Source organism: Microcaecilia unicolor, chromosome 1 (genome assembly GCF_901765095.1).
Source record: "Microcaecilia unicolor chromosome 1, aMicUni1.1, whole genome shotgun sequence".
Lineage (NCBI taxonomy): Eukaryota > Metazoa > Chordata > Amphibia > Gymnophiona > Siphonopidae > Microcaecilia > Microcaecilia unicolor.
The window spans coordinates 501,280,900-501,307,400 of NC_044031.1; the positions used below are offsets into that span (position 1 = coordinate 501,280,900).

The 26,501-nt window shown below is 45.3% G+C and overlaps 1 protein-coding gene across 1 annotated transcript in view; it reads left to right on the forward strand.

Annotated features, from left to right (window-relative positions):
• Window positions 1–26,501, forward strand: part of CHD7 (chromodomain helicase DNA binding protein 7) — a 504,651-nt gene that overhangs the window by 71,007 nt on the left and 407,143 nt on the right. Inside the window, 1 exon segment of the mRNA XM_030214843.1 lies at window positions 23,990–25,784. Coding sequence (XP_030070703.1) covers window positions 24,165–25,784 — 1,620 coding nt within the window. The 5' untranslated portion in view covers window positions 23,990–24,164.

Here is a 26,501-nt window from a genome sequence, read left to right on the forward strand (position 1 = left end):
ATCGATTCCCACCAGCTGGTCTTTAATCCTTTGCAATTTTAGGTTTACTGAAGCTTCCAACAGGGAGACGTCCGCAGCCACCTCCACGGCCCATGCGGAGCCCACCGATTTTGGTCTTGCGCTCTCACCGTTTGCCATCTTGGATTCCGCTACACGACTCCGTCTTTCTTCGCCTGCTTAGACGCCATTCCCAACCAGCAAGAGGTTCCAATCCGTCCAGGCACTTCCCTAGCAGGTAAGCTATTCAGTTCGTTTACTCCAAAAAAAAAAAAAAAAATAAATAAAAAAAATAATAATAATAAAAAGACATATGGGTGAAGATTCAGTCGGGGGAGGCAGGAGCTCAGCCCGGCGACAGCCTCTCTAGTCAAGCAATCACCTCTTGTATCTCTGTGTGAAAGCGTTGCAGGCAGCAGGGCAGCAGATCACCTCCCTTCGGGCCTCCTTCCCTCCCTGTCTGACACTTCAGATTTAATGTTTGCGGGAACATTGTTGGTTTTATTAGATAGAGAAAAGCCTAGTATATCTGTAATCGTTGTTGCTGGCATATGGTTTGCACAGTAGTCCTTGTGAGCCCATAAGCCATTTGTCCCATCACGTGATCTCCAAGAGAGAATTGTCTTGCATCTCGAGCAATGCACAAAAGGCATTTCTTTGGCATTGACCAATACTGATTTAAAGAAATTCCATGCGTCACCCTTATTTTTTGTATATGAAACATGGTCGCTATTTGAAATAAGTTTCTGAATATCTGCTTTCTTTTCCATTGCCATAACAAAATTCCACAGGACTGAAGTACCGAATCAGTCTCTAAAACAATATAACACAGGAAAAATAAAATATAAAAATGTATTTCCAAATTCCTACTGTACTGAGAAAAATGCTACTAAAATGAAAAAACTCTTGGCAAAAGAAACAAGGTGTGCTTTAAGTTCTAGCTCTGATACAAAAACAACTCTGATACAAACAGCCAGCGGCAGCTGATCAAGAGAGAGAAACAAAACCACAGTTTCCCAGTGCCCCACTTCAGAAGTGTAGCCAGGTTAAGGGCACGGGGGGGGGGGGGGGGGGGGAGTAGAGAGCGGACTGCCGATGGTACCGGCGCATATTTTAAACAAGACAGATCATGTGAAAAATAGGCACTGGCATTGTTGGAAGTCCATTTGGGGGAGTGGTCGTTCCCCTGGTGATCTCTCATAGCTACGCCTCTGTTGCCCCACTTCCCACCACTAGACTCTAGAGAAAAAGCTGCCTGTGTACACAGTATACACTGCATATAAAAAAAAATTAAAATAATCTGCTGACTCACCCCTGTGCAGTCTTCTGTGGGTTGGGGCAGGAGGCCTCAGTCACTACTTATTGCCTCCTCTCCTCTGGTGTGATCTGCTCTGGTGCCAGCCACACAGCTGCTCAGATCCTGCTGCTTCCCTCTTCAGTGCCAGCCACACAGCTGCTCAGTTCCTGCTGCCTCCCTTTCTCCTCTGGTCACTCGTGCCAGCCATACAGCTACTCATCTCCTGCTTTCTCCCTCTTTCCTTCGGTGCCTTCTCTCTAGTGCTGCTCAGTTCATGCTGCTCCTCCAGCTTTCTGCCCCATGTGCTTGTTCCTCAAATCAGCTGCTTCTTCCCCAGGGAGAGACTGCTGGCTGTCACAGTCATTATAGAATCATTTATATTCACTAGTAGCGGACCTTGCTGGAGCCTGCTGCTCTCAGCGGCATGACTCCTCTATTAGTGTCACATTGATTGGAGCCCATAGAGAGAGAACGTGGCTAGAGCGGGCGGGTCTTGGCAGAGTCTGCACCGGAATTTGTCAGCAGTGCGCTGGGCACAAACTAGAAGTAGCAGGATTAGAGGTATGCCTGTCCCCAAGCGATCCCCGCAGGAAATTCCTCCATCCCCACGGGAACCCCGCAATCCTACTTCTGCCAGCCTGAAGGGTATTAACGCAGGATCTCAGCAAACCCCATTCCTGTGCATGTCTCTAGTCCCGAGCATACACTCAAGAACCCGAGAGACCCAGGAGACTCGGTCCAACCCCTCCCCCAACCCTCATCCAAACATCTCCCTATTTTTCCCATCTGAACATTCACACAGAAAAAGAACCACATACACATCCATTAGAACATCCACACAAACATATTCATGCTTAACCAAGAGAACCTCTATTTGACCCAAAACCCAAAGAAAAGAAAAACTCCCCCCAGAAACACTTGAGTGCCTCAAACCTCCCTATATCCCATCCTTACCTCTCTTCCCCCCCCCCCCCCCCCTCATATAAGCAGTTCAGCATGCTTACAATGAAAGCAATCTGTGCTAACGATGTTCTCCCACTTCGAGCCAGTCTCCGGTTACTGTCCGCTTCAATCCGTATCCCAGGAGCCTATGATTACCATCTTGTGAAAGGTGTTCTCCTGCGCCCGAAGCTATCAAGAAAAAGGCCACCATCTGTGTCAAGGTCACATACAGAAGACAAATTGCAATCTACAAAACCAAAAATTTAAACTAAACGCTGAATCTTGCTCCTAAGTAGAACTACTATACGCAGAACAAGCAAGATGGAAAGCACTAAAGGTTATACTCAGGAGGAAAAAAGACTTCAGAAATTCTGTATTCACTTGTATCAAAATTGTGAATCACAGACTGTCATAGAACTCGTAGAAAATGTTTTGTCAGAGACTGATACAGATTCCTCATTAGTCAGAAAAAACCCTCCAAATTAACATCAAAGAGCTATCAAACCTATAAATGGCAAGTGACCGACTCACCTGCAAATGCGCAGTAGAGACTTCCCTCTCTGTCCCGCCCCCGCGTCAAGACGTGATGACGGGGCGAGGGGGGCGGGACAGAGAGGGAAACTGCGCGGAAGGGGAGGGAGGGAACTGCTGACGTCGCTACCGCTCCCCCCCCAAGGTAGCCGCTACCGCCCCCCCCCCCCCCCCGGAGTCACCACCACCCCCCTTCACCCGGCCCGGGCCCTCTCTTCGTTATTCAACTTACAGCAGCGCCGAAACAGCAGCAAGCAGCAGCTCCCGTTGGCCTTCCTTCAGTGCCTGTGCCCCGCCCTCGCCGACGTGACGTCACACGAGGGCGAGGCACAGGCAGTGAAGGAAGGCCAACGGGAGCTGCTGCTTGCTGCTGTTTCGGCGCTGCTGTAAGTTGAATAACGAAGAGAGGGCCCGGGCCGGGTGAAGGGGGGGGGGGGTGGTGGCGACTCCGGCGTGGGGGGGGGGGGGGGCGGTAGCGGCTACCTTGGGGGGGGGGAGGGGACATGGGACGTCTCAGAAGGAGGGGGGCCTTGGAGCTGGGAGGGAAGGGGGCCTTGGGAGCTGGGGGGGAGGGAGGGAGGGAAGGGGGCCTTGGGAGCTGGGGGGGGCCTGGGGCCTTGGAACTGGGAGGGAGGGAGGGAGGTAGGGCGGGCGGGGGGCCTTGCAGCTGGGAAGGGGGAGGACTGGAGCCTTGGAGCTGGGAGGGAGGGCAGGGGGGCCCTTACAGTTGTGAGGGAGAGCAGGGGGCCTTGGAACTGGGAGGGAGGGAAGGTGGCCTTGGGAGCTGGGGGGGCCTGGGGCCTTGGAACTGGGAGGGAGGGCGGGGGGCCTTGCAGCTGGGAAGGGGGGAGGACTGGAGCCTTGGAGCTGGAGGGCAGGGGGCTGTTACAGTTGTGAGGGAGAGCAGGGGGCCTTGGAACTGGGAGGGCGGGAGGGAAGGGGGCCTTGGGAGCTGGGGGGAGGGCCTGGGGCCTTGGAACTGGGAGGGAGGGAGGGCAGGCAGGGGGCCTTGCAGCTGGGAAGGGGGGAGGACTGGAGCCTTGGAGCTGGGAGGGAGGGCAGGGGGGCCCTTACAGTTGTGAGGGAATGGGGCCCCTTACAGTTGTGAGGGAGAGCAGGGGGCCTTGGAACTGGGAGGGAGGGAAGGGGGCCTTGGGAGCTGGGGGGGAGGGCCTGGGGCCTTGGAACTGGGAGGGAGGGAGGGCAGGGGGCCTTGCAGCTGGGAAGGGGGGAGGACTGGAGCCTTGGAGCTGGGAGGGAGGGACAGAGGGGGCCTTGGAGCTGGCAGGGAAGGAGGATGGCAGGGGCTTTGCAGCTGCAACGGGAGGGGGGCCTTGGGGAAAAAAACATTCCAATACCCGCCCGTTTTTACGGGCTTAACGGCTAGTTTCTTAATATTCTAGTGCTTTATCGTCACAAAATAATAGCAGGTAATAAATACACCTATCTGAGCTGTGGCGTTATCCGGAGGGGATGCTCGACAGAAAGCTTCTGTTTCCTCACAATGCTTCGTCGGGAGCTGAGCCCTCAATCGCCAGTAAAGCCCTGTAACATAGATGTAAAAAAGTGCGCAAAAACAGTAGTGTGGAAACGGTCATACAGCATACCACCTGCATTGATTACAACATGTACCAAAAATAATAACTACCTTGGTTTGGCTGTATGACATTTTCAGCGACACAGCCAACATACAAATGGCGCCCAAAATTTAAAGGAACGCCTATCCCAGCTACCAATCCGCTGAGATGTAGTGAACATGAGATGTAGTGGACTGGTCTGGAGGGGCTAAAGGAAAGCAAATTAGCAGGTAAGATCTAATTTCTCCTTATCTGAGCTGCTGCTGAGGAGCACATGAGCCACATGTTCACATCCCTGCTGGAACTGGAAGCCCCCTGGAGCTCTTGCACACCGTGTGGCATGGTTGTGTTAGCACAGGAATGTATGAACAAGTTCTGGGATCAGAGGAGGACATTGTGTGTGTGCACAGAAGTCTTTCTGGGCTTAAATACTTTCAGCTGCTAAGCTCTGTGGCAGCGATGCTGAAGGGACAGCAGTTGGGTGCTGTTTTTTTTTCCCCTCAAGTTTTCTGCAGTTCAGGGTTGGGATCCTGTTCAGGGGTTTTAAGAACTGTCTGGCATGGTGGACTCTGAAGGGTCCAGGGGATCTCCTTTGAGTAAACAGCCAGACTGGGGTGAAACTAACCACCAGTGACAGCCTGAGGTGGGGATGGGAGCATTTGTCCCAGCTGGAAGACTTCAAGAATATCAGTGCCCTTTGCTTAGCTCTCCAAGATTTCTGACTGCTTCTGCAGGGGAAAGTGGTACAGGTGCTTTCGGACAATGCAACAGTAGTGGCATATCTCAACAATTATGGTTGGACCAAGAGTGCATCAGTGGCACAGGCAATTGGCTGGATTTGCTCCTGGCAGGGAAGCCATCTAGCAGTGATAGCAGCAGCTCAAATTGTGGGAGTAGAGAACGTGCAAGTGGACTTTCTCAACAGACATCTCCTGGGAGTGCATCACTTTTCCAGATTCTAGTGAACTGCTTGGGGCCACCTGTGTTCCACCTGATGGCATTTGTTCATCTGCAGAAAGGACTGGAACTCAGCAGGGGTCAATGTCCTTCTCCATCCCTGACAAGAAGTGAAACACCTGTAGGTTCTCAGTGGCCCACGATGGGCAGATCTTTGCAAGGTGACAAAACATTCCTTTCTGGTGATCCTGGCAGCTCCATATTAACCTTTGGCATACATGGTATGTGGACCTGGGTTGGATATTGGAGTCCCTGGTTCTACTTCTAAAGATGCCCAGGCTATTATGGCAGGGAATGGTTCCAGTGGAGTAGAGAGTTGCACAGGGATAGAAATCTTACCCTTCCCCACCTGTACCCGCAAGAATTTAATGGTACATTAAAAAAAAAAAAAATCCTGTCGGTGTTCTCAGTCTTTCTGGGTTCGAGCCGCAGCACTGCAGGCAAGGAAGGAACAGAAGTTGGAACTTGGAACTAGAGAGCTGCACGGGAACGGGGTTCGCGGGAATCCCGCGGAACCCGCAGGATTCCCGCAGGGACGGAAGCAGGTCCCGCGGGGTTCCCGTGGGGACGGAAGCAGTTCTGTAGGGTTCCCGCGGGGACGGAAGCAGGTCCTGCGGGGTTCCCTCGGGGATGGGAGCAGTTCTGCGGGGTTCCCGTGGAAGTGTAAGCTGCACTGCATCAGCCTCTCATCTACCGAGTATCTTGAGTGCTGTCTCCTCCTCCTCCTCTTCCTCCTTGCTTTAACAGCACAAATATGGAAAGTCTTCCATTAAGGAGGTGGTAGAGACACAAATGATGAAGGAATTCAAAAAGGCTTGGTTGAACACAGAGGATCTCTAATTAGAAAATGGAAGTTATAAAAATCCTAACCTTAAATGGCTGCATGTGTGTGGATGTGTCAAGTGACGCTTAGATGGCGACTCTGGCTGTGATTAACTAGGGCCGATACCAGGCAGACTTGTATGGTCTGTGTCTAATATATGGCAGTCTGGTTTAGGATAGGCTAGAAAGGGCTTAGACAGCAACTTCAGTGGCTGGAACATAAGGACAGTGCTGGACAGATTTTTACGGTCTGTATCCCACAAATGAGAAGACGAATAGACTGGAGTGGGCTTCAGCGAGAACTCCAGCAGCTGGAACATAAGTATAGGGCCAGATAGACTTCTATGGTCTATGTTCCAGAACCACGAAAGAAAGTATATAATATCACACTCGTTGATTTAATCATGAATTGATAATGAGTGTGACTATTGGGCAGGCTGCATGGACCATTCAGGTCTTTATTTGCTGTCACTTACTATGTTACAATTAATCCTCTTTGCTCCCGGGCTGATGCGCAGACCTCAGCTCTGACACAGGCAAGAGCATCAGATGTCACCTGACCTACTGGCGCGTGCATGTGGTGACTTCTCAGCACACAGTGCCAGTAAATCAGAGACAAATCTTACATGTGCACACCAGAGTGTTCTAAGTTTCAGCTTCCATTCCTTCCTTGCCTACAGTGATGTGGATCAAATCCAGAGAGAGACTGAGGGAGCTGACCAGAATTTTCTTTTATGTACCATTAAATTCTTGCGGGGACGGGTGGGGACGGGTTAAATTCTTGCGGGGATGGGTGGGGACGGTTTGGGATGGATTAAATTTTTGCGGGGATGGGTGGGGATGGGTGAGATTCTAGCAGGGACGGGCGGGGATGGGTAAGATTTCTGTCCCCGTGCAACTCTCTACTTGGAACACTCTGGTGCGCACATGTAAGACTTGTCTCTGATTCACTGGCACTGTATACTGAGAAGTCACCATGTGCACGTGCCAGTAGATCAGGTGACATCTGATGCTTATGCCTGTATCAGAGTTGAGGTGTGTGCATCAGCTCGGGAGCAGAGAGAATTAATAGTAACATAGTAAGTGACAGGTAAAAACCTGAACAGTCCAGTCTGCCCAATAGTCACACTCATTATCAATTCATAATTAAATCAACAATGAACGTGATATTATATACTTGATTATGGTCTTACTTTGGCATTTCTGGGACATAGACCATAGAAGTCTGCCTGGCCCTATCCTTATGTTCCAACTGCTAGAGTTGTCTTCAAAGCCTACTCCAGTCTATTTGTTTTCTCATTTGCAGGAAACTGACCATAAAAGTCTGTCCAGCACTGTTCTCATGTTCCAGCCACTGTCCAGCTCTAAGCCCTTTCCAGCCCATCCTAAACCAGATTGCCATATATGAGAACCAGACATTACAAGTCTGCCCAGTATCAGCCCTAGTTCATCACAGCCAGAGTCACCTTCTAAGCATCACTCGACATCCACACACATGCAGCCATTTAAGTTTAGGTTTTTTTAAAGCTTCCATTTTCCAATTAGAGATCCCCAGTGTTTATCCCATGCCTTTTTGAATTCCGTCACCATTTGTGTCTACCACCTCTTTAATGGAGACTTTCCACATCTGTGCTGTTAAAGCAAGGAGGAGGAGGAGGAGGAGACAGCACTCAAAGAACTTGGTACTCTGTGAGAGACTGGTGCAAGTACAGCGTACACTTCCATGGGAACCCTGCAGGAATGGCTTCCATCCCCAGGGGAACCCCATTCCCATGCAAGTCGCTATAATGGAAGATCCAGATGCCTTTTGGCTTGGCACTTGAGATTTGGTGCTTTAAGTGGAGGAGGTGTTAGTCCTCTGTCGTTTTGTGCAGTCAGGTCTCAAACTTGCATAATAAACACTAGAAGCTCAAGATAATTTAATACAGTCTTTTTAGGAGCTACAACTAGGGTAACGTAAGAACATAAGCATTGCCTTACTGGGACAGACTGAAGGTCCATCAAGCCTGGCATCCTGTTTCAAACAGTGAAAATCCAGGTTCCAAGTACCTGCGTAAGTAAGATCCCAAAACAGTACAATACATTTTATGCTGCTTATCCTAGAAATAAGCAGTGGATTTCCCCCAAGTCTATTTTAATAATGGCTTATGGACTTTTAGGAAGCTATCCAAATCTTTTTTTTTTAAACCCCGGTAAGCTAACTGCTTTTACTGCATTCTGTGGCAACGAATTCCAGAGTTTAATCACACGTTGAGCGAAGAAATACTTTCTCTGATTCATTTAGATTTACTACTTTGTAGTGTCATTGCTTGCCCCCTTGTCTTTGCTATTTTTGGAAAGAGTGAACAAGCAATTCATGTCTACCCGTTCCCCTCCACTCATTTTATAGACATCATATCTTGTCTCGGCCTTTTTGTCTCCAAGCTGAAGAACCTTATCCGCTTTAGCCTTTCCTCATAGGGAAGTCGTCCCATCCCCTTTATCATTTTTTGTCGCCCTTCTCTTTACCTTTTCTAATTCCACTATCTTTTTTTGAGATGCAGTGACCAGAATTGCACACAATATTTGAGGTGCGGTCGCACCATGGAGCAATACAAAAGCATTATAAAGTCCTCACTTTTGTTTTCCATTCCTTTCCTTAATAATACCTAACATTTTGCTTTCTTAGCCGCCACTGCATACTGAGCAGAGGGTTTCAACGCTACCATCAATGACGCCTAGATCCCTTTCCTGGTCAGTGACTCCTAATGTGGAACCTTGTATTACATAGATTCCTCTTTCCCACATGCATTACTTTGCACTTGCTCACATTAAACATCTTCTGCCATTTGGATGCCAAGTCTCCCAGTCTCATAAGGTCCTCTTGTAATTTTTCACAATCCTCTTGCAATTTAATATCTTTGAATACATTTAATTACCTCACTAGTTACTCCCATCTCTAGATTATTTATAAATATGTTAAAAAGTAGTGGTCCCAGCATAGACCCCAGGGGAACCCCACTATCTACCCTTCTCCATTGGGAATACTGACCATTTAACCCTACTCTCTGTTTTCTATCGTAACCCTTTAGTGTCCAATGTTCCCATATGGCTTATTACGGGAACATTGGACACTAAATGATTAACCAGCATTTAATCGACAATAGGACACTACCTCCTATCCCATGACTCTCCAATTTCCTCTGGAGTCTTTCATGAGGTACTTTGTCAAGCGCCTTTTGAAAATCCAGATACACAATATCAACGGCTTGCCTTAATCCACATGTTTGTTCACCCCTTTAAAGAAATGTAATAGATTGGTGAGGCAAGATTTCCATTCACTAACTCCATGCTGGCTTTGTCTCATTAATCCATGCTTTTCAATATGCTCTGTAATTTTGTTCTTTATAATAGTCTCTACCATTTTGCCCGGCACCGACATCAGGCTCACCGGTCTGGAGAAGGGTAGATAATGGGGCTCCCCAGGGGTCTGTGCTGGGATCACTGCTTTTTAACATATTTATAAATGATCTAGAGATGGGAATAACTAGTGAGGTAATTAAATTTGCTGACGACACAAAGTTATTCAAAGTTGTTCAATCGCGAGAGGATTGAGAAAAATTACAAGAGGACCTTACGAGACTGGGTGTTTAAATGGCAGATGATGATTAATGTGAGCAAGTGCAAAGTGATGCATGTGGGAAAGAGGAATCCAAACTATAGCTACGTAATGCAAGGCTTCACGTTAGGAGTAGAGAATGACACGAGGATAAAATTTGTTCCCGTCCAACTCCCCGTCCCCATGGGCTCTGTTCTCATCTGCAGAAGCCTCGAACACTTATGATTTTATATTTAAATCTTTTTATTAAAGTATAAAAAGGAACCATATGCTGTGCAACTGTTGTGTATAAATTACAAATTGAAAACAATAATAGCAATGAGCAACTATAATAAACCCTCCCACCACCACCACCCTCTACCCTTCCAACCCTAACAATAGCTGACTTCTACTACCCCAAGGAATCCTAATCCACCCTGTTAAAATGTCCAGGGTTACAAAATACAACCCGTTCTGTATGCCCTAGAGGGGAGGAATATACCCTATAAAGCACTGTTATGATTTTTTAATCTGTGGATGAATAAGTGATCAGCAGTCTCGGGATTTAGTCTAGTTCTCCTGTCTTCCACAGTCCCTCCTGCAATAGAAGATGTCTTCTTAGAAGATGTGCTGGTAGCAGGATGTACAGGATCCCCCATGCAAATTTTGCTAGCTGTGGCCAGCATTTTTGCTTTTTCCCAAAAAATAAAAATATTGTCTGCATCAAACATAAATAACAGTCCAGTTCATTAACAGGCTTCAAAGTAGAAAGTGACACGGGGACAAAATTTGTCCCGTTTTCACGGGCTCTGTCCCCATCCCTGCATCGTCCCCGTGGGCTCTGTTCCTGTCCCCATCCCCGCGTTTAACGTGGATCCCCCATCCCCGTGTCATTCTCTAGTTAGGAGTCACTGACCAAGAAAGGGATCTCGGCGTCGATGATATGTTGAAACCCTTTGCTCAGTGTGCTGCGGTGGCTATGAAAGCAAATAGAATGTTAGGTATTAGGAAAGGAATGGCAAACAAAAGTGAGGATGTTATAATGCCTTTGTATTGGTTCATGGGGCAACTGCACCTCGAATATGTGTTCAATTCTGGTCACCGCGTCTCAAAAAAAAATATTGTGGAATTAGAAAACGTACTGATAAAGGGGGTGGGATGACTTCCCTATGAGGAAAGGCTAAAGCAGCTAGGGCTCTTCAGCTTGGAGAAAAGACGTCTGAGGGGAGATATGATAGAGGTCTATAAAATAATGAGTGGAATGGGTAGACGTGAATCGTTTACTCATTCCAAAAATATTAGGACTAGGGGACATGCGATGAAGCTACAAAGTAGTAAATTTAATTCGAATAGAAGAAAAAGTTTCTTCACTCAACTTGTAATTAAACTCTGGAATTCGTTGCCAGGGTCTAAGTATGTCACTGTCCCTGCCCTGTCCCTGTGAGTTTTGTCCCCCATCTGCACAAGCCCCAAACAGCTATTTAGTAAAACATCAGAGATATAGAAAGAGATGCATTTACTGCTGTACTGTGCAATATATAAAGATGGTACATAGATGGTGTTAGGGGAGTGTGACTAGGGCAACTGCCCTTGGCCCCTGACCAGAGAGATCCCAAAGCCTCATGAAAGATGAAGAAAGTGTAGCCTGGTAGTGGGCTATAGAGGTCCCCTTCCAAATTTCTGCCCTGGGCCCCAACTGTTTAACATTAGCTCTGGCAAGATGTACATTTCAAATCTGACATACTCAAAATGGAAAATAAAATTATTTTTTTGTACTTTTTGTTGTCTAGTCGTATTTTTTAAATCATTTTGGTCTTGGGCTTTGGTTTCTGTTTCTCTGTCTTCTCTTAACTCACTCACCAGGGTCTTCTGTCCATTTGTCTTCTCTTCTCTCTCCATGTCCACCATCCATTTCCATGTCTGTGTCCTTATTGTCCCCCCACATTCAGCATCTCCCTTCTGTGTCCCTATATTTCCCTGTCCAGTATCTCCCCTGCATTTATATCCCCTCCATCATCTGCCTCCCTCCTCTCCCCCTGTTCTGTTTCTGGCATTGACCCTTTGTGTCCCTGTGCCCCCCCCCAATGCACGTCATTTCTCCTCTGTTACCTCCCTGTGTCCAGCTTCTCCCCTTTCTTCCTCTTCCACACCAATGTGTCTCTCTCCTCTCCTACCCAACCTAGCTTATCTCCTTCTCTTCCCCTACCCAATCCAGCTTCTGGGTTACTTGTTTGCATTCTTTCCCTTTCTCCTTCCTGTTATGGGTTTATTATTTTGACTCCCTTCTTCCCATTGGTACGGCATCTCTTTCCCTTTCGTGTAGACCCCCTCTTCCCAAAGTCCAGCCAGCATCCCTTTCTCCTTTCCCTCCAGCCCTCCTCCTCCCCTTGGTGCAGACCCCCTATCTTCCCATTGGTCCAGGAAGCCCCGCCCCTTCTCCCCCTGTTGTTCCAGCCTCCCCCTCTCCTTTCCCTCCTGCCCCCTCTTCCCATGTATCCAGCCAGCCCCCTCATCCTTTCCCTCCAGCTCACCTCCTCCCCCCATAGGTCCATCAGCATTTTTCTCCTGCTCTTCTCCCTCCCCCACGGGTTTCACTCATGGAGGTCTTGGTGTTACACTTTTCCTGCAACCAGCTGGCAGTGATTCACACAGGCTGGCTCTGTGGCCTTCCTCCTGCCAAGTCTTGCTTCTCTACTGCAGCTTCCTCTTTGATGCTAAATAGGTAGTTGCAATAGAAAGGGTAGGACTTGGCAGGAGGAAGGCCACGGATTCAGCCTTTGTGAATTGCTGCTGGCTGGCTGCAGGAAAGTGTAAGTGACTCCAATACCTCCTTGAGTGACACCCGTGGGGAGGAGAGGATTTTTTTTTTTAACCACAGGAACAAGGCTTTTTACCATTCCCATGGGGTGGTGAAAAGTTTTGTTCACACATCCACAGTAATTTTTTTTCTCGAGTGTTGCAATTGCAGTGGATTTACCACGGTTTGCCGCAGTATGTCCGTCATAATGGTAAGTGTCATTCTCTATATGAACGTGCACATAAGACGCCTGCCTCTAGAGCAGGGTCCAAAAGGGGCTACCTGGACCCATGGGAAGATAGGGGTGGCTGCCTGGATCCATGGGAAAGGAGAGATGTTGGCTGGACCCATGAGAGGAGGAGGAGGGCTGGAGTGAAAGGAGAAATGGTCATGCAGTTGGGTCACAAGAATCCGAGGGAACGTTACAATATAGGGAGTGAAGTGCTTCTGTGTACAAAGGAAGAGCGGGACTTGGGGGTGATTGTGTCTGATGGCCTTAAAGTTTCCAAACAGGTGGAAAAAGCGACAGTCATAACCAGAAGGATGCTTGTGTGCATAAGGAAAGAGATGACCAGCAGGAACAAAGAGGTGATAGTGCCCTTGTATAAGTCTCTGGTGAGGCCCCTTTTAGAGTACTGTGTGCAATTCTGGAGCCCACACCTGCAGAAGGATATAAACAGGATGGAGTCTGTCAAGAGGGTGGCTACAAAATTGGTAAGCAGTCTTGGACATAAAACATATAGAGACAGGCTTAGGAACCTCAACATGTATTCGTTAGAAGAGAGAAGGGAGAGAGGAGATATGATAGAGACGGTTACATTTTTCAGGGGCATTAATGTACAAGAGGTGAGCCTTTTTCAATTGAGTACTCTGGAATGAGGGAGCATACGATGAAGTTAAGAGAAAATAGGCTTAGGAGGAATCTAAGAAAGTATTTCTTTATGGAAAGGGTGGTGGATGCATGGAATGGCCTGCTGTGGAGGTCATAGAAACGAGAACTGTGTCAGAATTTAAGAATGCGTGGGAGAAGCACATGGGATCCCTTAGGAAAAGGAAGAGTTAGTGGTTACGGAGGATGGACAGTCTGGATGGGCCATTTGGCATTTATCTGCTGTCATGTTTCTATGTTTCTATTTTTCAAGTCAGGTTCTGTTTTTATTTTGTCTTGTGCATTTCTGCTTTTTTCCTGTGTAATGGAGCACATAATGCACTTGTTCCTTTCCCCCCCCTTCAGCCTTCTGTTCTCTGGCCTGGGCATGTGCAGAACATCAACACTTACCACAAGACTGTTCTGTGCATGTGTCGAGCACTTTCCCTACCAAACTTCACGCAGACTTTTCACGTGTCTCATTTGCATGTGATTTCCTTTTGAGTGTTGATCACTATTCCTTGTTTAGTAAGTTCAGCCGCAGCTATAAATGTGTGTAACTATTGACTTTTGAGCATTGGCCCCCAAGTATTTCCATGCTACATCTTAAATTTTCTCTTTCTTAGCATTCAAAAAAGGCAGACACATATTAACATCCAGAATGCCTGTGCAAACCTCCAGTTTACTGCTGTGACCTCTGCCCTCTTGGATCCTGTGATGCTTAGCTTGTCTTTGTGCTTTAGCTTTTTCATGATGGATGTGCTGTGCTGCATCACATATGCTGTGCTCTTGCAAAGGGAACAGATAAATTATTTTCAGCTGTAATCTAAGCTTGAAGGAGTTAAAAAAAAAAAGTGTCAATAGTGTGCATAAGAGGGGCCTTCTCCTTTCCATACAAATAACAGTGAGAACAGGGTGCAATCCTAAACCTCCCATGGAATATAAAAGGGTTCTACTTTCAGCCTTTCAAATCTCCTTTTAAATGCAAAAGAACATAGGAAATTGCCAGATCAGTTAGTTAATCAGTGATGACTGCTGTAAGTGTACAAAACGCATAGGCCTTAAAGAGCGTAATCAGTTGTGCTTGGTTTCTTCAGTGCCTCAGCATGGTGCTGCTGCTGGGCTCCTCTTCTTAAATCCTCCTATGGTTTATTGTCAGCTTTGTAGGTGAATGTACTTGTTTGGGAGATCATTACTAGGTGGATTAGAGAAATATAGTTTTCTTTTCCCTTTCATTTAGACTAATACAAATATGCTATCTGTCTGTTCCAAGGTATTAGTCTCTACTTCAGGTTTTCCCAGTTCAAAACTGATGTATGTTGCATTGCTTGCAAGGTCAGTTTGTTGTAAAGCCACATCCTTTGGATTAATTGTAAATATATCTCTATGAATTATGGTAATTTTCACAATTTTGCTTTTTTTTTTTTTTAAATTTTCCCAACCATGTTTACAGAATGTGTAATATCTTGTGAAATAGTAAACTAGATGATTTGCATTGTTCAGCCTGCCAAGCAGAGTAACTGTAAAACTGATTTTATTTCTTAAGACCTGTGAGTTTGTTCATCTGTACCAGCCTTCTCTCAACTGCATGCAAAGCACAGCTCCATATAGAGTACTGTTTAGTTATGGAGGCCATCTAGTGTTTAAGTAAGTTGCCCTTGTTCTGTACTATGACAGCTAAAGATATCGGGAGAGATTGGTCATTAAAAAAAAAATAAATCCAGGAAGGGGGGATCAAGTTGTCCACTAGAAAAGGGATATGAAGCAGAAGACTTTGACCCAGGTAGATGTCTGTAGTGGTTGCTTGGGAAGTGTAGCTGGAGGAGTGGCCTAGTGGTTAGAGTACCGGTCTTGCAATCCAGAGGTGACCGGTTCAAATCCCACTGCTGCTCCTTGTGATCTTGGGAAAGTCACTTAACCCTCCATTGCCTCAGGTACAAACTTAGATTGTGAGCCCTCCTGGGACAGAGAAATATCCAGAGTATCTGAATGTAACTCACCTTGAGCTACTACTGAAAAAGGTGTGAGCCAAATCTAAATAAATAAATTGCTTCTCTTCACCCTTTAACAAAGTTGTGATTAGGTTCTCCACTTCACTGCTGCCTTCTTATTTTTAGAGCATTGTCAGAGATCATTTCCTGATCACAGCATAACTGATGAGGGCAGAAATTGCTGCTACCTCCTCCCTCATATCGGACAAAAAGGAAAAATAAGCATGTATCGACTGGTGACCCGAGTTCACTTCATCTGCTCCTGTGATGAGCCTGAGCTGTTTTGACACAAGTCTGGCTACACCCACATACCAGTTGTGTGATTAATTTTTCATTGATCCTGTGTGCATATACACATGTTCCCTTTAAATTCTTCCCTGTCCATCTACTTACTTTTTCTGTCTGGACTGATACTTCTGCACTTTATAAGTTTGAGTTCACTACTGATCCTCCCCCCCCTAGCAGGCAAGAGATACTCAGTGCTGCTTCTCTTTCTATAGGGAATATCTTTCTGATTCCTGCTAGACCAGTCCCCAGACCAGTGTATGTCCCTGTACAGCAGATGGGAGCAGATCAAGCTGACAATTTTGTGATGTCAACACCAGCATAATACTTGCAGTATTCCTCTATCTCCAGCAGATGGTGCATCTGGATGATTGAAGAAGACCTGACTCCCTGGAGTAAATGTGGGCTGATATCACACAGTAGAATCCTTATCCCAGGACTTCTCATGGGGGATCAATGTAAGGACCTTGAGGGCTGATTCCCCCCCCCCCCCCCCAGCCATGAGCCTTGACCCTCGTGTCTTGGCTTGCTGCAGCCGAGCTAACAGAGGTCCCTTTGAGGGCCTCGACTACCTGGGAAGTGTCTCCCCCCCTCCTTGGTCTCTTACAGCATGAGTTCACAGCTGTTGCCTGACTGGCCCATGAGACTTACAGTGGGGAGAGAGAGCTGGCCAGAATCTCAAGTGGAGGGAATAAGTTTATACCTAAGGAGGTCTGCTTTCCCTCATTCCCTCTTTCCTTCCAGGCCCCCTTCCCCATCCCTTCTCTTTACTGGGGGTTCTGGCATGCCATGGATGTTCCATGTGTTTAAAAAAAAAATCCCAGCTCCAAAGAGCCTTTGAAACACTATGGCTATCTATGGTTCAGGGGAGACGCTTATTTTAGCTATTGCTGTCTTGAATGGCCTGGTGCGGCAAAGGGCTGGCAAAGGAGAGAGTTAAACCCCTACATGGGCTGAGGACTGTAGAGATTAGAAGGCAACACTTTTTTGGGGCTGGTTGCTGTGTCTGGGGTCATGTGGCAAGTTGTGGGTTATGTCCATCTACTGGCAGGTGGAGAATAAGAGAATACTGAAGAGTGAGGCAATGGCACCAGGACCCTTATAGCAGAGCACTTTGTTCTCTATCTCAGCAGGTGAATGGATATGGCCTGTGCAGCTCTCTGTCTGGTTCTTGCTCTTGGCTTGTTTTCTCAGGATCAGTTGAGCTGGGGATGGTGTTTGTCCACTGAGGTACATTGTATTAAAAAAAAAAAAAAAGACAGAGTAAGACAGTTACTGAGATTGAGATGTATTGGCTGGAGTTTTGGTGTGTATGAAGGAGCGCATCAAGGATCATGACCTGCACCACAGAAAGCACTTGGCTTTAATGTTATAGGTACTGACATTACTTCTGGGGGCAGAATTGGCCAAATTGCTGCTGGTGGTCTGATAGGACAGTGGAAGCAGAGATTAGATCTGAAAGACAGAAAGCAAAACCACATTGCTAATGAAAACAAAGCAACATCCGCTGTACAAAATACTTAGTTCTAACTCTTTAGATACTGATATCACTTCCATGGAAAGAGTTTGGTGCTGGTTCCCTATTCTCCTAGGTATACTTTGATCACAAGACCAAAATTATTTCATGGTCCCACCAAATTATAAGTCTGGACTAGATTCAACAACAAGTTCTTCTCTTTTTTTTTTTTTTTTTTTTTTTTTCCTTTTCCACCCCTATTCTTTGGCACTCCCATTTTATCTACAAAGCGAGACCAGTCTTAAAGTTAAGAGTGTTGAGACTTATTTTTTAGGTTGGCCTTCATGGACATCTGGTTGGTGGTGACATTAGCTTTTTTTGTGTGTGTGTGTGTGTGTGTGTCTTGCCTTTTTAATTTTGATTTTTTTTTTCATTTAATTAGGATGGATTTCTGTGAGTTTTAATTTACAATTCTATTTGATTTGATGTAGCATGTAAACTGCTTTGATTTATATAGAAGAGCAGTATATCAAGTAATGTAAATACATTTAAAGGGGAAAAAGTATGCATTAGAGAAGAGTAGAATGATAGGTGTTCAGATACCTCAAAATTTATAAATATATACTCCACTGTTTACAAAGCTACATGGCAATACCGACAACCCATTCAAAGTGAATGGGCTGTGTTGGCATTACCACACGGCTTTATGAACAGGGGTAAAGAAGCAAATCTTCCCGGAAAGAAAATTTTTATAAAGTCTAAGATTTGAGGATCAAAATAGGGTAGGCTCAGAAGTAACATTGGGTATGTTGGATGCATTAAGCAGCCTCTAGTGGAAATGATGGTGACAAATAGTATCAGAATTAAAGAAAACATGAGATAATTGCAAACAGATTATTAGTTGCACAGAAGTGACGAGAAGCAAGATATAAATTGGTGTTTGTGGCAACTGAAAAGAAAATAGAGCATAAGACTTGTAGCTGATGTGTTCACATTTTATTTTTATAGAGAGGAGAAACAATGGCTATGGAAGGAGAACTGTTCACCTCCTGAATTGTTCTCTTACATCAATGTTACTATCTTCAGTTGGCTTCCTTCACTCACTTCAGACTGTAACTTCAGTGCCTACCATAATGCGTCTTTTTTTTTTTTTTTTTTTTTTTTTTTAAAGATCATATCAGGTCTGAGGACAAGCATGACTCTAAAAATCCTCACCTGTGGTGACCTCACTGACAGAACCTGGTACTGGAAGCAGTACAAAAAAAGGGGTGGGGAAAATAGGCTCTATTCAAACAATGGGGCAGACGTATAAATTGATTAAAACAATGATTTGTATTGTGAATAGGTGACTGTTTCGGCGCCGTAGCGCCTTCCTCAGGAGTCTATAAAAACAAATATAATGACAGAAATAATACATAAATACTGCATACAAAATAAATATATCAGTGTACGTATAAACTAAATGAACATCTCAAAACATATATACGAGTTAAAGCCAAATGAACATATATAGATGTAAACAGAGCAAAAAAATAACCAATTTCAAATCCATAAAAGTAATATTAAAAGTAATATTAAAATAAGTCATGTAATCTCTAAAAGAATTAAATGTGAAAAAATGGTGTTGCAGAGTAAATGCATGCATCAGTAATGCAAAAACAAATGCTTATACAGGGAGTAAGGTAAGGTGTGATGTTTACACAAGAGACAGCAAACACAGGGTTCCAAACAGTATCTGATTGGTTACATACAAGAGTCTGTAGGTGTCCAAAAATTGTTGGCCAGAGAGAGTACAAGGAGTATACAAAAAGTGACAAAGTAGCAACATGATGTATAGACAAATAGAGTGTATAGATAATAAGGGGTGAGGTAGAATTGAAACATGCACATGAAAAAAATAATCACATGAAAAAAAATATATGAATATATATGTGAGAAAATAGAGTGATGATAAAGTGCTAAGAGAAAGATAGAGGGTATGGGGGGGGGGGGGGGGGGGGGAAGAAGATGGGGGGGTGGGGGGGGGGGGGGGGGGGGAGGAAGAAGGGAGGGAAAAACATGTGCTTATTTTTTTCATGTGCATGTTTCAAATCTACCTCACCCCTTATTATCTATACACTCTATTTGTCTATACATCATGTTGCTACTTTGTCACTTTTTGTATACTCCTTGTACTCTCTCTGGCCAACAATCCTGTGGAATGTTAGAGCTACAGCTGTCAGTAGACTACTTGATATCAGCCTCCATAGAGAAGATTTGCAGAGCTGTGATATGAACATGTGTTCATACATTCACACCCCTTCTGCACAATATGACAGATTTGGCCAGACAGTCATCCAGAATTTATTTGGGGTTTAGAATCCAACTCGTCCTTCTTAGGCCCTTCTCTTTCAGCTCCAGACTGCCTTAAAAAAAAAAAAACCAGGAAATAATAAAAATGATTAGTTGTCACCAAAGATATTGGTATCTACCTGTTGCGATATCACTAGCTTGCTTTCCCCATGATGGTAAAAGCAGCCTGTACCTAGGGTGTCCCAAGCGTGAGGAGTGTCTTGCTTGTCCTTGGAGAAGATAGGAACACCTTTACCTGTAGTAGGTGTTCTTCAAGGGGATGAAATGCCTCTCGTATGAGGAAAGGGTAAAGAGGTTAGGGCTCTTCAGCTTGGAAAGGAGATGAGGAGATGGCTGAGGGGGGATAAGATTGAGGTCTACAAAATCCTGAGTGGTGTAGAACGGGTAAAAGTTAATTGATTTTTCGCTATTTCAAAAAGTACAAAGACCAGGGGCACTTGATGAAATTACATAGGAATTCTTTTAAAACAGGAAATATTTTCTCTCTCAAAGAATAGTTAAGCTCTGGAACTCATTGCCAGAGGATGTGGTAAAAGCGGTTAGTGTATCTAGGTTTAAAAAAGGTTTGGACAAGTTCCTAGAGGAAAAGTCCGTAGTCTGCTATTGAGATAGACATGGGGGTAGCCACTGTTTGCCCTGGGATTGGTAGCATGGAATGTTGCTACTAATTGGGTTTCTGCCAGATATGTATGACCTGGATTGGCCACTGTTGGAATTAGGATACTGGGCTAGATAGATCATTGGTCTGACCTGTTATGGCTATTATGTTCTTAAGACTTGAATTCTCACAACCCTCCTACCTCCCCATCTAGCTAGTAGTAGATTGTGGAGGTCCTACTCATCAGTGGCGGGTGGGAACAGGCATGCATGTGCAGTGAGATGGCCAAATTTGCTAAAGTACCATTTCCCACACCAGGCTCCATTGGTGATGTCACCCATGCGTGTGGATTCAAGTCCTGTTGTTCTTGGAGAACACCTGTGACAGCTAAGTAATTTAATTTGTTCTTACCTATTCTGAAAAAGCATATTGTTTACATGACCTCCTTTTCCATTTATCTTCATATTAATTTACAGTGTGCATATCTTCTTGTGAGCCTGCAGTTTCATATTCCTGCACAGTTTTCTTTTCCTCGATGGGAATGGATCTTGCCACCTCCCCCCCCCCCCCCCCCCAGCTGGAATTTTTTTCCTTCAGTAGGTTGCAGGCAATTAAATACTTTTGAACAGAAATCTAAACAATTTGGGGTTCATTTTTCCTCCCATAAGAATGTAAACCAGACCCTAAAAACTAAATAAAACAGCATTTGCAGTGTGTCCCAGTGACTCACTAAATTTTAAGTCAAACACAGTGGAAAGTAGAGTAAGTCATTGAAACTTAACAAAAAGTAGAATACCCTCATTCTTTCTCAGGACTGAAGGGTTGATAGTTTTTGCAAAACTGTGGTACCACTGTCTGGGTCTTTGTTTTTGTTTTTATGTTAAAACATTACATGGTTCAGTGAAACATGAAGACTTTTTGATGACTCCTTGCACATCATGTGTTGGCATTATGCTCGCTGAAAAGTTGATGTTCTTCAGTCATATTTGGAGACCAGTGTGAACAAGATCAGCAAGGTAAATCGTTTGACTAAAGAATAAAGCGTAAGCATTTATAATACGGGAACAGAACCTTCTAAGTGTGAGAACAGCTACAGAGGAGGAGGATTTTATTTGGAGGTTTTTTTTTGGGAACGTTTTTTTTTCTCCTGTAGGGAGTATTATTTTAATGTTCTTTTTTCCTCACGCCTTTATACAAAGTGGAACCGATGATAGAAAATGGGACTCTTGAAATGGCAACACTATTAAACATTTTTGTGATTTTGTGCTATCTGAAGCTTTGAGATTCCTTTTTTTGCTTAGTAAGAGTACTTTCTTCCTGAGTGCCTCTTCTCTGTCTTGAGAGTGGATCAGAATGCCTTTTGCCATTATTTCAACTCTCTTGGGGTGTCTTTAAAAAAAAAAAAAAAAAAAAAAAAAAGATGCGGGGGGGGGGGGGGGGGGGGGGGGGGGGATACTTAAAAATACTTTCAAGTGCATATGGTTTGTCTGGAAAGGGCTAACAGAATTCCAAGGATGTTTGGGATTCCATTTCTTTAAATGCTTTGTTGGTTCTTCAGCATGATGATGAGCTGCTTAGTACTAGAATGTGTTAAATCTCCCAGTCTCCCATAGTCCTGTGTTTTTTTTTTTTTAGTTCAACTCTCCTGTTATCTGGTTAGAATCTGCTTCAGCAGCTGTTTGCCATGTAAATATGTGCATTTGCTTCATGCCCCCCCCCCCCCACAACTTTGTGATTGAAAAAAAGCAGTGGTGATCTGTTATGTTTGGAATGTGTATAGTAAAAGGTGCATTCAGTGCAGGGCCGCAGAACCTCCCAGCTGGAGCAGGGTAATATGTAGTCACAAAAGAATCCTATAATGTCACTGGCTACCGTTTTCCTGGGTGGGGGGGGGGGGGGAGGGGGTGAATGAGGAACCCAGGCCCTGATGCTCAGAAGCACAGGTGGGTACTAGAGGCTATTAGTGCTGGATTAGCACCTGATTAGTGCCTGCGTTTGCTGGCGCAGTGTTTAGAGGCTCCAGGTTACTTACGTCAGACAAGGGTGGGCCCAAGAGGAAAGGACGTCCCTCCTTTGCTCCTGTGCCTGCCCTCGTCTGACGTAAGTAACCTACGTTGATTACTTATGTCAGATGGGGGCGGGCCCAGGAGCACAGGAGAGACGCCGAAGACTGGAAGGCATCAGCTGAGCTGTTCTTGCTTTTCTTCTTGCCTCACAGGCGCAGCGCGGGCCTGGTAGGAGGGAGGGGGGCCCGGTGGAGAGGGGGAACGACAGCGATGACCTCGGGCGGGGCTGAGGATGGTGGGCGGGGCTGGGAAAGAGAGAAAGGGAGGGGGGCTCGGGCCAGCCTCAAAAGTTTAGATTTTTGAATTTTTGTCTGTTTGGATGCAGGGGGAAGCGGCGAACTCGGGCGGGGAGGGGGGGGGCAAGGCCGTAAAGAGCCCGTAGTGACGAACGCACAGCACGTTTTGTATTGCTGCATTTTTTTTTTTTTACAGTTTTTAGCCGGACAGCCCTAACGAGAGGTACAGACCTCTCGTTAGATTTCTTGGCGTTTCGTTCGGTTTTCCGGGGTTAAACAAATCGGAAAAGGTTAGTGCATGTCATTTCAATAGGGTTTCTACACTAATTGCTCATCTGTATTCCGTTTTCGGTAGCTGCTACCATCATTGGAAAAAGGGCTTTAGTGCTTGCAACGGTTTGAAAATTCTTTGTTAAAGTCTCATTTTTGGCTCGTTAAAGTTTAGTGCATCTGGCCCTAAGACTTTTGAGCTTAGAAGAGCCAATTCCTATGCAGGTATGGGAGAGGTTCTCTGTAAAAAGAAACATATCCCAGCTGCCCGGTTTCAGGTGCTGGGAGGATGAGCTCCTGCACGTTCTCCTCTGTTCAACTAGACATGCACACAAGAGCTGTGCATACCATACAGCTCTTGTGTACATGTGCTGGGCACGTGCTCCCCCCTTTACTTCCCAAAGCTTAGCGCTAATGGTGTGTATAAAATTTGCATGCCATTAACAGCGCTGTTGTGGCGTTATGTTCTGGCGCTGTTTTGTACAGCACTGGTGTTTTGAGCATCAGGCGCCCCCCCCCCCCCCCCCCCCCCCCCGGTGATTGTACTTCCTTTGCCTGCCAGCTGCAGAGAGGAATACTGGCCAGGAATAGATCTGCAGCAGGCATGGAGCCATATCAGTGTTAACACATTGCATATGCTGCTGATCTGTGGTATTACAAGCTTTTAAATTATTTTTGCTTGCTGCTTAGATCATTTTTTTAAATATAATTGGAAAGTGTAAAGAAGCAGTTGTGTAATTTTTTTTCATATATGGGAAGTTTAAAGCTAGCCATTGTTTTAAAGCTTTAATTGCTGAGCCCTACTTCTGCGCTAGTTGAATTTTATTGCTGTTACATTTCTAAATGAAAGTGGCATGCATATTCCTTCCTGATGGTTGCATAGTCCTGTAGCTGTTTTAGCTAACTTTAGCTTATTATGGCCCCTTACGCTGCTGCTTGCTCATCTGATTACACTGCTCAGGGGAATAAGGTTAAAGTCACTCGGTTGGTAACAAGAGCATTTTCAGAGCTTTCATTCAGCAGATGGGCTGCCTGGCGATATTCATACATCTGTCTGCCTACTGTGGCAGCTGATGCTTTGGCTGCATATTATGTTCTTTTGTTCTGTTCCGTCCAAGATTTGGGAAAGCTTGGAAGTGTAGTGAATGAATTAATATAAGGTTAAGATTTTAGTTTAGCTTGTCTTCTGGGTAACCCATTATTATAAAGCTTCTGATACAAGGTGTAATGAGTACTTTTTAAAGCTAGCAATTTAGAGAGAACTGCTTTGAAGATGGTGGGAGGTGAAGATCAGTACCTGAAACAACATAGTTGAAGCATTCATATTTGTATCTGTCAGTTTAATAATTTGCTCATACTTTCTTTTACAGGACCTGTCCAAAGGCTTTTCCTGACACTGCATGGTGCAGAAGAATTAAAGAAATATGGAATGACATGGAGGAGATTAGCTGAGGATTAAATTCTTTTGAGGACAAACACCTCAGTGAGGTGAAGCACAGACAAGCTTGTTCTGTTTGTGTCTGAGTAGCCACATGCTTCAATAGCATGGCAGATCCAGGAATGATGAGCTTGTTTGGTGAGGATGGAAATATTTTCAGCGAGGGGCTTGAAGGTCTTGGAGAATGTGGCTATCCTGAAAATGCAGTAAATCCTATGGGACAACAAATGCCCATGGATCAAGGATTTGGTTCTTTACAGTCGCCTCTGCATCATACCCCAACAAATCAGAATCAAGCAAAGCTGACCCACTTTGATCATTATAACCAATATGAACCTCAGAAAATGCATCTGATGGATCAGCCTAGCAGAATGTTGACAAATGCCCCTGGGAATGGCATAGCATCTCCACACTCTCAGTATCACAGCCCATCAGTTCCCCATGGTGGTGGTCAGATGGGAGTATATCCTGGCATGCAGACCGAAAGGCATGGACAACCATTTGTGGACAGTGGTTCTCTGTGGGGATCGAGGGCTGTGCAGGTGTCAGACCAAGTGAGGGCTCCTTATCAGCAGCAGCCACCAGCACCCTCGGGCCCCCCAGGTTCGGGCCACCCCCAGCACATTCAGCAGATGGGAAATTACATGGCTCGTGGAGATTTTTCAATGCAGCAGCATAGTCAGTCACAGCAGCAGAGGATAAACCAATTTTCTCAAGGTCAAGAGAATCTTAATCAGGGAAATCCTTTTCTTGGCACCTCAGGACCAGGCCACTTGTCTCATGTGCCACAGCAGAATCCCAGCATGGGACCTTCTCTGCGTCATTCTGTCCAGCAATTTCATCACCACCCCTCCTCCACTCTCCATGGAGAACCTGTTACCCACAATCCCAGATTTTCCCCAAATCCTCCTCAGCAGGGTGTTAGGCCACAGACCCTTAATTTTAATTCTCGGACCCAGGCAGTACCCTCACCTACTATAAACAACTCAGGGCAGTATTCGCGGTATCCTTACAGTAACCTGAATCAGGGATTAGTTAACAATACAGGGATGAATCAGAATTTAGGCCTTACTAGTAACACCCCAATAAATCCATCAGTACCTAGATACCCAAATGCTGTAGGATTTCCATCAAATAGTGGTCAAGGACTAATGCACCAGCAGCCCATGCATCCCAGTGGCTCACTTAACCAAATGAACACTCAAACTATGCATCCTTCACAGCCTCAGGGAACTTATGCCTCTCCACCTCCCATGTCACCCTTGAAAGCAATGAATAATCCAGCTGGCACCCCCCCTCCACAAGTTAGGCCTGGTAGTGCTGGAATACCATTAGAGGTTGGAAGTTACCCAAATATACCCCATCCTCAGCCTCCACACCAGACCCCTGGTAATATGGGAATTGGACAGAGGAATATGGGCCCTAGAAACATGCAACAGTCTCAGCCATTTTTAGGCATGTCTTCAACACCAAGGGAGATGGGTGGGCATTTGAGACCAAATGGTTGTCCTGGGGTTAGCCATGCAGATCCACAGGCAATACAAGAGCGACTTATACCTGGCCAGCAGCCGTCTTTTCAGCAGCAGCTGGCAGCTTGTCCTTCAATGCAGCCTCATCCAGCAATACATCACCAGTCTTCACCACCACCGCCACATCCCCATCATCAGCCATGGACACAGCTTCATCAGTCCCCTCAAAACACACCTCAGAAAGTGCCTGTCCATCAGGTAAGTTTCTCAAACCAGAAATGGCGCCACTTTAAATAATACATTGGAAATGTTACAAATGTGGAGATGTGAATACTGCATGAATTCTCAAACTGCTTGCTTCACTGTAAGTGGTTTCTGTGTGTTTCCTATCTTTGTGGCTTTTATGTCCCAAACTAGCTGAGACTTTTCTCAAGAAACAAACTGAACTTCCTGCCATGCATGCATTACAGTGATTTTGTAAGATAGACACTATGGTTTACTAAACAGGAAGTTACATTGGTAGTATGTCTGTAGCAGTTGGTGTATTATTGTGGTGAGTGTTTTGTATATTAGATCTGGTCTGAGAAGGAAGAAAAATAACTTGTTTGGAGGTTTTGTATTGAGTTAATTGATATGTAATTGCTCTACAAATGTTCAGCAAAGTTAAAGCAGACCTGAGCTGGTGGAAATTTTACCCTTGTGTAAATTGCTGTGACCTTGATTTGAAATAGTGTATCAAATACAATAATTATCTTGAGAACATTAGTGAAATCACTTTTAATTTTAGCATTTACAGTGGTTTACATTTTAGACTTTTAATAAATCTGCAGTAGTGTCCTGTATAATTGCAAAGGCAAGAACGAAAAATAGCCCTCCATTTTCTTCTGTCCTGCTCACTAGATATGGAGAGAAGTAGGTTCCAGTGGCAGACGCACATATTATTTAAGAAAAACAATTTGCCAAAGCTTTCTTCCC